This window comes from Oncorhynchus mykiss, chromosome 7 (assembly GCF_057628025.1).
Source record: "Oncorhynchus mykiss isolate SJ-2025 chromosome 7, ASM5762802v1, whole genome shotgun sequence".
Classification (NCBI taxonomy): Eukaryota; Metazoa; Chordata; class Actinopteri; order Salmoniformes; family Salmonidae; genus Oncorhynchus; species Oncorhynchus mykiss.
This window is the reverse complement of record NC_143028.1, coordinates 10,421,026-10,432,957: the sequence shown is the minus strand read 5'-3', so window position 1 is coordinate 10,432,957 and position 11,932 is coordinate 10,421,026. Positions and strand designations below refer to the sequence as shown.

Here is an 11,932-nt window from a genome sequence, read left to right as displayed (position 1 = left end):
AGCTCTGTGCAGGATGAATACTGATTCTCTGAGAGAAAAATAGAGAACTAAAGAGACAGACAGACAGACAGACAGACAGACAGACAGACAGACAGACAGACAGACAGACAGACAGACAGACAGACAGACAGACAGACAGACAGACAGACAGACAGAGAATAATGTACTTCACTACATAGGGAGTGTGTTGTCATTTCATTGGCTTTGGATAAACAAGTGTGAAGTGTTTGAAGCTCTCCATTCCTCCCTCTTCTCTATAATTCATTCTCTCTGCTCTTCATCCTCAGACTGAGTCTCAGAAAAATTCACAACTTCTCACAGAGAATTTTGATTATTTGGTGTTTTACTTTGTAGACGGTGGATCTTTTTGCAGAATTCTGCATGCAGAGTCTCAATTTGGTGTTTGTCCCATTTTGTGAATTCTTGGTTGGTGAGCGGACCCCAGACCTCACAACCATAAAGGGCAATGGGTTCTATAACTGATTCAAGTATTTTTAGCCAGATCCTAATTGGTATGTCAAATTGTATGTTCCTTTTGATGGCATAGAAGGCTCTCTCTCTCTCTCTCTCTCTCTCTCTCTCTCTCTCTCTCTCTCCCTCTCTCTCTGTCTCTCTCTCTCTCTCTCTCCATCTCTGTCTCTCTCTCTCTCTCCCTCTCTCTCTCTGTCTCTTTCTCTCTCCCTCTGTCTCTCTCTCTCTCTCCTCTCTCTCTCTCTCTCTCTCTCTCTCTCTCTCTCTCTCTCTCTCTCTCTCTCTCTCCACAGGCTCTATTGGTAAACTTCTCCATAATATAGTTATTGAATAGTCCCATAAAACGCTTATAGCGGTCTCCTCTTCACAGTTGCCATAGAAACAGAACATATTTCCTCCCGAGAAGCAACCTAACATACACTGTCTGTTAAGCGGAAGGACGGACAGACAGACAGACAGGCAGACAGGAAGGCAGACAGACAGACAGGAAGGCAGACAGGCAGAGAGACTGATTATATTACGGCTGTTGGACTGAATAGTCTAATCAGACTGCTCCCTTGATCTGCTTCCTGTCTCTCTGTCTGTCTGTCAACCAGCCTCAGGCACAAACGATAGACTGCATGCAGCTAAAGGAAGAGGTAATTACTGGTATGGGGTACAAGCCATGACACAAACACATGCTTGCATGCACGCAGGCACACACACATACACATATAATGGCAAATCAGGAGAGAGAAAGTCAGAGAGAGAGAGAGAGAGAGAGAGAGAGAGAGAGAGAGAGAGAGAGAGAGAGAGAGGGGACAAACACCAAATTGAGACGTGTACAACGTAGAACACCAAATAACGCATGCAGAGCAGAATTAGGCCGATACCCATTAATTATCAAAATCCAGAAAAGAGCCGTTAAATTCTACAACCACCTAAAAGGAAGCGATTCCCAAACCTTCCATAACAAAGCCATCACCTACAGAGAGATGAACCTGGAGAAGATTCCCCTAAGCAAGCTGGTCCTGGGGCTCTGTTCACAAACACAAACACAACCCACAGAGCCCCAGGACAGCAGCACAATTAGACCAAATCATGAGAAAACAAAAAGAGAATTACTTGACACATTGGAAAGAATTAACAAAAAAACAGAGCAAACTAGAATGCTATTTGGCCCTAAACAGAGAGTACACAGTGGCAGAATACCTGACCACTGTGACTGACCCAAACTTGAGGAAAGCTTTGACTATGTACAGACTCAGTGAGCATAGCCTTGCTATTGAGAAAGGCCGCCGTAGGCAGACATGGCTCTCAAGAGAAGACAGGCTATGTGCACACTGCCCACAAAATGAGGTGATAACTGAGCTGCACTTCATAACCTCCTGCCCAATGTATGACCATATTAGAGAGACATATTTCCCTCAGATTACACAGATCCACAAAGAAAAAGAAAAAAAATCCAATTTTGATAAACTCCCTTATCTACTGGGTGAAATTCCACAGTGTGCCATCACAGCAGCAAGATTTGTGACCTGTTGCCACAAGAAAAGGGCAACCAGTGAAGAACACACACCATTGTAAATACAACCCATATTTATGCTTATTTATTTTCCCTTGTGTACCCTTAACCCTTTGTACATCGTTGCAACACTGTATATATACGTAATATGACATTTGTAATGTCTTTATTGTTTTGAAACTTCTGTTTGTGTAATGTTTACTGTAATTTTTTTTTGTATATTATCTACCTCACTTGCTTTGGCAATGTTAACACATGTTTCCCATGCCAATAAAGCCCCTTGAATTGAGAGAGACAGAGAGTGTGAGAGAGGGGGGGGGGGGGGGGGGGGGGGGGGGGAAGAGGAAGAGACAGAGAGAGAGACAGAAGGGGGGAGAGAGAGAGAGAGAGAGAGAGGGGAGAGAGAGAGAGAGAGAGAGAGAGAGAGAGAGAGAGAGAGAGAGAGACTATCATCATTACCTACAGCAGAGGAGCATGTGATGAATGTGATGAAATATAGATGTGGGATAGAGAAGGACCATTAATTCCCGCTGGGAGCAGATCTGTGTGTGCGCGAGTTTGTGCATGCATGCATAAACGTGCAAACACACACACACAAAGGTGACTGCCAGTGGTCAGTGTTTATGATTATGTTTTTTTTGGTCGCTATGCATGCTGAAGCATAATGACATCGTTCCCTCTTCTCTCTCTCTCTCTCTCTCTCTCTTCACGGTCGGGCAGGCTGAGAAGCGCAGCAGCTGTGTGTGAGTGAGGGAGGGAGGGAGGGAGGGAGGGAGAGGGATCGGGAGACAGAGGAAAGATTTTTTTTTTTATCACCGACACTCTCTACCCCTGTAGTCGACAACAGTGCTCTACCGGCGGTTGGAGGAGCCAGGTAGACCCGTCGGGCGACTGGTAACCTTGGAGGCACGCCAAACCACCCAGGAGGAGGGAAGAGGGGTGGAAGGATGACTGTTTCCCTGATCTGACAGAAGACATTTATTCGGTGAATGAGCGGAGGGCACAGTATTGACGCAATACCGCAGGTGAGTTTCTGGCAGTCGTTACAAATATCAGTTGATTTAGCAATCAATCTACGCGTGAGCAGGGATTATTTACGGTGGAATAGACGGGTAACTGACACGGTATCGACCATACCGCTGTGGGGCTATTTTCTGTTTATTGTGTGGTTTCTATAATTGTGGTGATTATTTGTCCTGCCGCGTACAGCAGCATTACTTCCTGTGCGCGGGTACGCGCCTCGTTCCAATCATAAATCCAGCACGGACCGTGTGCAACCTTGACAGGACACACACACTTATCCACTCTCTCGCCCAGTGACAAGATGACACGTGCGCGCACCCCACCACACAGACTCTTGGCATCTTTTGGCATTCTGTCCTTATTAGAACAGTCAGTGATTGAGTCACCATGAGTAACCATACCTGAGACCTGAAAACCTGCAGAAGCTCTTTCTATATATTTTGCTCAATGGGTAACTCAGTTCTGGGGGCCACACTCAGACGACCTGCGCCCAAACCCTGCCTATCTCATTAAACAGACTGTAGATTTACTTAAGTATGTGTCTACTGTCTGTGTATATTGTAGAAGGTGTGTGTGTGTCTACTGTTTGTGTATATTGTGGAAGGTGTGTGTGTCTACTGTCTACTGTCTGTGTATATTGTAGAAGGTGTGTGTGTCTACTGTCTGTGTATATTGTAGAAGGTGTGTGTGTCTACTGTCTACTGTCTGTGTATATTGTAGAAGGTGTGTGTGTCTACTGTCTGTGTATATTGTAGAAGGTGTGTGTGTCTACTGTCTGTGTATATTGTAGAAGGTGTGTGTGTCTACTGTCTGTGTATATTGTAGATGTGTGTTTACTGTCTGTGTATATTGTAGAAGGTGTGTGTGTCTACTGTCTGTGTATATTGTAGAAGGTGTGTGTGTCTACTGTCTACTGTCTGTGTATATTGTAGAAGGTGTGTGTGTCTACTGTCTGTGTATATTGTAGAAGGTGTGTGTGTCTACTGTCTGTGTATATTGTAGACGGTGTGTGTGTGTCTACTGTTTGTGTATATTGTGGAAGGTGTGTGTGTCTACTGTCTACTGTCTGTGTATATTGTAGAAGGTGTGTGTGTCTACTGTCTGTGTATATTGTAGAAGGTGTGTGTGTCTACTGTCTACTGTCTGTGTATATTGTAGAAGGTGTGTGTGTCTACTGTCTGTGTATATTGTAGAAGGTGTGTGTGTCTACTGTCTACTGTCTGTGTATATTGTAGAAGGTGTGTGTGTCTACTGTCTGTGTATATTGTAGACGGTGTGTGTGTGTCTACTGTCTGTGTATATTGTAGAAGGTGTGTGTCTACTGTCTGTGTATATTGTAGAAGGTGTGTTTGTCTACTGTCTGTGTATATTGTAGAAGGTGTGTGTGTCCACTGTCTGTGTATATTGTAGAAGGTGTGTGTGTCTACTGTCTGTGTATATTGTAGAAGGTGTGTGTGTCTACTGTCTGTGTATATTGTAGAAGGTGTGTGTGTCTACTGTCTGTGTATATTGTAGACGGTGTGTGTGTGTCTACTGTCTGTGTATATTGTAGAAGGTGTGTGTGTCTACTGTCTGTGTATATTGTAGAAGGTGTGTGTGTCTACTGTCTACTGTCTGTGTATATTGTAGAAGGTGTGTGTGTCTACTGTCTGTGTATATTGTAGACGGTGTGTGTGTGTGTCTACTGTCTGTGTATATTGTAGAAGGTGTGTGTCTACTGTCTGTGTATATTGTAGAAGGTGTGTGTGTCTACTGTCTGTGTATATTGTAGAAGGTGTGTGTGTCCACTGTCTGTGTATATTGTAGAAGGTGTGTGTGTCTACTGTCTGTGTATATTGTAGAAGGTGTGTGTGTGTCCACTGCAGCAGCATCCTCTGCGTCAGAACAGTGAATTACAACCACTGACTGAGTCACCTGACAGACACAGAAGAGGGTCTTACGTCAGATAGACGACTCCGTCTGCACTCATAGATAGTTCATGGCAATGCGGTCGGAAGACAATGCCATTAGGTGAAACCCCTCTGTTTCTGTCTGAGGGGTGTGTGTGTGTCTGTGTCTAACGTTTGTCCTCACCTCTCCTCCCTACAGGTGAGTAACCATGGAATCCACACACCTCCTGGACGGCTCCAAGAAACGGGTGAAGATCCACCCTCACACCGTCACCGCCAAGTACGCCCCACACACACCCCACACACACACAACCTTCCCCCAGCCCGGAGACGAGGGGTACGATGACGCGCCCTCCTTCGAGGACTTCGGCTCCTTCCTGGAGGAGACCTCGGACAAGAAACAGCTGACAGGAGCCAGGAAGTGGACAGGAAAGGCCGGCGCTCTGTTTGGAGGGAAGGACAAAAATAAAGACACACCCCCTAGACCTCCCATGGGGGGAGGGGAGGGGGGGGTGGAGGGAGGAGGGAAGGGTGCAGGGGGCGGGAGTAGGGGAGCAGCTAGCGAGTTTCAGCGAAGCGTCTGTCTCTGCTTCTCGGCTCACGTGGGCCAGTGTGGTCTTGGCGGGGCTGGCTCACGGCTGTGTGTGTGTTCTGACGCGCCTGGCCGCCTCACGCTTTAACCTCCCACCCTTAACTCTCCTCTTGGTACGATCCATCCTCCAGCTGCTCTATGGGACTGTACCAATGAAACGGGCGGAGACGGCCTTTGGCTCAAAGGGCTATCGGCGGAAGCTGCTCCTGTACGGTCTGACTCACTCCTTCTCCCTCTGCTGCGCTTACTCGTCCTTATCTTTCGTCTCCCTCGGCGACGACGAAGCCATGTTGACAACCTGGCGCCTGGCGACCACCGTCCTATCGGCCACTCTGGCGTTGTTGCTCCTGGACGAGCGGCTGGGATTGGTGGACCTGGTCACCGTAGCGACAGGCGTGTTAGGACTGGGTCTGGCGCTCGTTCCTAACCCAACAGGGCTGGATGAGAACAACAATGGGACCGGGTCAGGAATGCCCAATGGGGGGATACCCAATGGGGGACACCCAATGGGGGGATACCCAATGGGGGGACACCCAATGGGGCGACACCGGCACAACAATCGGCCCAGTTCTGGCGGGAAGCGTTTGGTTGGTCCCTGACTGTTCTCGCAGGACTATGGATGTCTCTGGCTCTAGTCATGTACCGCTCTCTGAAGGAGCGGGTCAGTGTCGGCACAGCTCTGTTCACTGTCAGTTGGACCGGCTGTCTGAGCACCGCAGTCTCCATGCTTCTCCTCCGACAGGGGCCAGTGTGGCCGGCCAGTCTCCAGGCTTGGTGCATCGTCCTGGGGGTAGCTGTGTGCTCTGCTGGGGGGTTCGTGGGGGTGACCCATGGCCTCACCCGACTTCACCCAGCTTTGGTGTCAGCTACACAGGGTCTGGAAGTACCGGTCGCTATGGTGCTGGAGATCGCTGTTGTGCCATTGGTTCCCTCAGTGTGTGAGGTCATAGGGGGTGTGGTGGTGGTGGTGAGCGTGGGTTGGCTTGTTACAGTGAAGCTCCTCCCCTCTCGAGGAAGTGGGAGGAAACAGAGAGAAGAGTACGAAGAGATCCTGGACTCGCCAATTAAATAACACACACACACACATGCACACGCACACACACACACAAAAGCACATGCAAGGGGGACATGCTCGCACAAAGATTCTGGACTTGCCAATCAAATAGACCACTCCCCTTCTATCTATGTTTCTGTCTATCTCTCTTTTCCCAGGGGTTTTGTGCTCTCTCTCTCTCTCTCTCTCTCTCTCTCTCTCTCTCTCTCTCTCTCCCGCTCTCTCTCTCGCTCGCTCGCTCTCCCCCCCTCTCTCTCTTGCCCTCGCTCTCTCTTTCTGAGGTCAGTATGTTTTTAAGAGGACTCTATGGTGAATGTTAATGCTTGAGCTAAAATAGCTGTCTTTAACCACAGATCCAGAATCAGATACACCAACTCCAATCCTTACCTTAACCATTAGGAGGTGTCAAAATATCTGACCCTGTATCAGTGGTTAGGGAAAACATCTACCTACTCCAATGTGAATAGTAAATATATCTATTTTGTATTGCAGTTGTTGTAAAGTTCCAATACTGTGGTGTCTTACTGGCTATTGTGATAGTGTGATGTCATATTAAAACCTCTGTGTTACTGTGATTTGCTCTCTCCTACTGACTGTGTGTGTGTGTGTGTGTGTTGGCTGAGTTTCACTTGGTAAAGTGTCAGTGACTATGCTAGCCAGCTGAGGGTCAGCCAAGGTGGTCAATGCCAACTATAGAGACAGACAGCCAGGGTGGGGTGGGGGTGGGGAGGCAGCCAGCCAGGGTGGGGGGGGGCAGCCAGCCTGGGTGAGGGGGGCAGCCAGGGTGAGGGGGGGGGGGGTGGCAGCCAGCCTTGGTGAGGGGGTGGGGGGGGCAGCCAGCCTTGGTGAGGGGGTGGGGTGGGGGGGGGCAGCCAGCCAGGGTGGGGTGGGGGGAGGGGGGGGGGCAGCCAGGGTGAGGGGGGGGGCAGCCAGCAAGGGTGAGGGGGGGAGACAGCCAGGGTGAGGGGGAGAGAGGAGGATGGGAGAGAGGAAGAGGGGGAGTGTATCTATCCATCTGATAGCAGCTGTAAGTGGAAGCTGTGATTAAGACTAATAACAACCTCCCCTCTCGTCTCCTCTCCTCTCGTCATCTCTCCTCTCGTCATCTCTCCTCTCCTCTCGTCTCGTCATCTCTCCTCTCGTCTCCTCTCCTCTCGTCATCTCTCCTCTCGTCTCCTCTCCTCTTGTCATCTCTCCTCTCGTCATCTCTCCTCTCGTCTCCTCTCCTCCCGTCTCCTCTCCTCTCGTCATCTCTCCTCTCGTCATCTCTCCTCTCGTCTCCTCTCCTCTCGTCATCTCTCCTCTCGTCATCTCTCCTCTCCTCTCGTCATCTCTCCTCTCCCCTCGTCTCGTCATCTCTCCTCTCCTCTCGTCATCTCTTCTCTCCTCTCGTCTCCTCTCCTCTCGTCATCTCTCCTCTCGTCTCGTCATCTCTCCTCTCGTCTCCTCTCCTCTCGTCATCTCTCCTCTCCTCTCGTCATCTCTCCTCTCCTCTCATCATCTCTCCTCTCATCTCATCATCTCTCCTCTCGTCATCTCTCCTCTCCTCTCGTCATCTCTACTCTCCTCTCGTCTCGTCATCTCTCCTCTCGTCTCCTCTACTCTCGTCATCTCTCCTCTCCTCTCGTCTCCTCTCCTCTCCTCTCATCATCTCTCCTCTTGTCATCTCTCCTCTCCTCTCGTCATCTCTCCTCTCCTCTCGTCTCCTCTCCTCTCCTCTCGTCTCCTCTCCTCTCGTCATCTCTCCTCTCGTCTCCTCTCCTCTCGTCATCTCTCCTCTCGTCATCTCTCCTCTCCTCTCGTCTCGTCATCTCTCCTCTCGTCATCTCTCTTCTCCTCTCCTCTCCTCATCTCTCCTCTCGTCTCCTCTCGTCATCTCTCCTCTCCTCTCGTCATCTCTCCTCTCGTCTCCTCTCCTTTCGTCATCTCTCCTCTCGTCTCCTCTCCTCTCGTCATCTCTCCTCTCCTCTCGTCATCTCTCCTCTCGTCTCTTCTCCTCTCGTCATCTCTCCTCTCCTCTCGTCATCTCTCCTTTCCTCTCGTCTCGTCATCTCTCCTCTCCTCTCGTCATCTCTCCTCTCGTCTCTTCTCCTCTCGTCATCTCTCCTCTCCTCTCGTCATCTCTCCTCTACTCTCGTCTCGTCATCTCTCCTTTCCTCTCGTCTCGTCATCTCTCCTCTCCTCTCGTCATCTCTCCTCTCATCTCTTCTCCTCTCGTCATCTCTCCTCTCCTCTCGTCATCTCTCCTCTCCTCTCGTCTCGTCATCTCTCCTCTCCTCTTGTCTCGTCTATCATTGTGTCAGGTCACAATGCATGTAAACCAGGATGGTGGGATTCACATACCTTGAACCCTGTGACATTTTGAAACTAGTTCTTGAAGAAGGAGAGAGAGAAAAGCTGAGTGTCCAAACACACCCTCCTCCTATTAGCCTACCCACCCCCTGGCTGCTACTTTATATGGAAAACTCTCTTCATGTCACCTACACACACGCCAGCACGCACCGACACACACACGCCAGCACGCACCGACACACACACGCCAACACGCACCGACACACACACACACACACACACACACACACACACACACACACACACACACACACACACACACACACACACACACACACACAGATGAATGAAGTTCTGTGGCAGCAGAACAGTCGCTGTGTTATAAGTCTGGCAAAACGTCATAAATCCTAAACAGTTTATTTAAAGTGTGTAAACTCAGTAATGAGAAAGAGAACTGTGTCTGATTATAGCTGAGATGTCAACAGTATCTGAGACACTCCTGTTATTGTCCACAATGTCCATGATGACAAGTTTCCCTGGTAAAGATGGTGGGTGTATAACTTGAGACAGGAGGAACCCTTTCCACCAATTAAAAAGTTTAACAAATCTTTATTCATCACTTAGACAATTAGAGTCACAGAGCATTTCCTTTAATTATACAGAATTAAAAAAGAATACTAAACATATTTCAAGGCGATTGTTTTGCTTTCCTAATGTATAAAGAGGTGATATGTTAGTGTGGAACATTTCAATAAGTTTAGATTTTAGTTTTGATTCAGTCCCTGATAGAGGACAATATCCATCAGATATCCTTCCTTTAATTTCTCCTTGTATTTTTTCATCCTTAGTTCCCTACAGAGGATATTAGGTCCAGCTGGGTCTGCACCTTCTGCATTTCCATCGCTATAGCAACCAGAGGCCGCTCAATCTTTCCCGGGTCCGATGATGGCGATGATGTCACTAACTGTTTCTTTGTGCTTGACGAGAACAGCTTCATGCCCAAACCCAGTCCGAGACCCGCCCCTATACTGCCAGGCTTCGTCCCTATTGGTCCACCTCTCCCACTAAGCCCCTCCCCCAAACCCAACCTATTCTCTTTATGCCCTGTCCTGATTGGCTCTGCTTCTCTATGCCCGGCTCCTATAGATCCAGCCCCTTCTGTCACCTCCCCTGTCAGCTTACTCTCCTCCAATCGATGTAGTCTATGGTTCTGCTCTTTGCTGTTCTGAAGGAGATGATGTAACACAGCCATCATCCTCCCATAACTTTCTGCTCCCTCCTGTTTGATCTGCTGTAGTGAAGAATTAATCCTCCCCTCTCGCTCTGTTACCTCCTCCTTCAGCTCCACTAGGCCTTGATGGAGCCTGGGGCTCGCCTGCTCTGTCTGCCCCCGGCAAACTGCCTCGATGGCGGGCAGGCACTGCTGGCAGACTCCCGGGGCTCCACAGCGTTGCTCCAGGGCTTCCATCAGCATCATATCCCTCTGGTGGGAGTCCTCCAGAGCCACAAAGAGTTTGTTCCAGCGAGAGAGGTCTGTAGCCTGGCAGGTAGTCACAGGGGAGTCCCCTGGAGGGAGAGGGAACCAAACACCACACTGTCAATCCACAGTTAGCCATACAAGCCACCTCTAGAATGTAGGTCTCAGGTGAACAAGTGAAACAGAGAGAGAAAAGGGGGAGCAGGTCAATGAGAGAAACCGAGAGACAAAAGAACAAGGGAAGAAATGAAGGAGTGAAAGACAGAGACGTACCGTCCTGTTGGTCCTGTGTAATCTCGTTTTCGTAGTTGTCTGCGTAGTTCACTTCATATTCCTCTGCGTTCACACACACACAGCAGAGCACACACACCACATGCCAGACCCTGTTCACCAACATGCTGCCGCTTCCGAGTCTGTGTGTGTGGAAGAAAGTGTGAATGGGAGTGTGTATGTATGTAAAAGAAAACTGTTCCAGAAAAAAACGTCCTGTTGCCAGTGATACTCCAGAGGTCTTGTGCTGTATTCTCTCTCTCTCTCTCTCTCTCTCTAGTTGACTAGACTGAGCCCACAATTGTCTGGGCTGACTGTTATACACCAGGAGAAGGGGAGGAGAGAGGGAGGAGAGAAAAGGGGGATAAAGTGGGGGAGGGTGTGTGAGTAATGCTTCTGTGGAGGGTGCATGTTACACCACCATGTAACCACCTGTACTGTGAGGGAGGGGCAATCTGCAGGGTGGAGTGGTGCCACTTGTGGCACTTTTACAGCATAGAGAGAGAGAGAGAGAGAGAGGCAGAGAGTGAGAGAGAGAGAGAGAGGCAGAGAGAGAGAGAGAGAGAGAGAGAGACAGAGTGAGAGCGAGCAAGAGAGGGAGAGAGAGAAGAAGAGAGAGAGAGTGAGAGAGAGGGAGAGAGAGAGAGGAAGAGAGAGAGAGAGAGAGACAGAGCGAGAGAGGTAGAGAGAGAGAGGGGAGAGAGAGAGAGAGAAGAAGGGAGAGAGAGAGAGAGAGAGAGAGAAGAAGGGAGAGAGAGGCAGAGAGTGAGAGAGAGGGAGAGAGAGAGAGGAAGAGAGAGGGAGAGAGAGGGAGACAGAGAGAGAGACAGAGGGAGAGAGAGAAAGAGAGAGAGACAGAGAGAGACAGAGTGTGAGAGAGAGGGAGAGAGAGAGTGAGACAGATAGAGAGAGAGGGAGAGAGAGGGAGAGAGAGGAAGAGAGAGAGAGAGAGACAGAGACAGAGAGTGAGAAAGATAAAGTGAGAGACAGAGAGAGAGGGAGAGAGAGAGGAAGAGAGAGGGAGAGAGAGAGAGAGGGAGAGAGAGAGGGAGACAGAGAGAGAGAGAGGGAGACAGATAGAGAGAGAGGGAGAGAGAGGGAGAGAGAGAGAGGAAGAGAGAGAGAGACAGAGAGTGAGAGAGAGAAAGTGAGAGACAGAGAGAGAGGAAGAGAGATACAGAGAGGGAGAGACAGAGAGAGAGACAGAGGGAGAGAGAGACAGAGGGAGAGAGAGAGAGAGAGAGGAAGAGACAGAGAGAGAGAGAGAGAGAGAGAGAGAGAGAGAGAAAGAGAGAAAGAGAGAGAGAGAGAGGAAGAGACAGAGGGAGAGAGAGAGAGAGAGAGAGAGGGAGAGAGAGAG

At 49.4% G+C, this 11,932-nt stretch overlaps 2 protein-coding genes across 2 annotated transcripts; one reads left to right on the top strand and one right to left on the bottom strand.

The window, feature by feature from the left end:
• Positions 1–2,465: 2,465 nt before the first annotated feature.
• On the top strand, positions 2,466–6,649 carry LOC118965258 (solute carrier family 35 member G2). Its single transcript, XM_090240242.1, is given in 4 exon segments — positions 2,466–3,000; positions 5,087–5,429; positions 5,431–5,952; positions 6,012–6,649. Coding segments are annotated over 3 exon segments (1,395 nt in total). The 5' UTR covers positions 2,466–3,000; positions 5,087–5,096; the 3' UTR covers positions 6,552–6,649.
• Positions 6,650–9,414: 2,765 nt separating this feature from the next.
• On the bottom strand, positions 9,415–10,908 carry LOC110528898 (uncharacterized). Its single transcript, XM_021611079.3, has 2 exons — positions 10,576–10,908; positions 9,415–10,391 (listed from the first exon to the last, which is right to left on the bottom strand). Exons 1-2 carry the CDS (start codon positions 10,697–10,699, stop codon positions 9,670–9,672), a joined length of 846 nt encoding a protein of 281 aa, XP_021466754.1. The 5' UTR covers positions 10,700–10,908; the 3' UTR covers positions 9,415–9,669.
• Between the last annotated feature and the right edge of the window lie 1,024 nt (positions 10,909–11,932).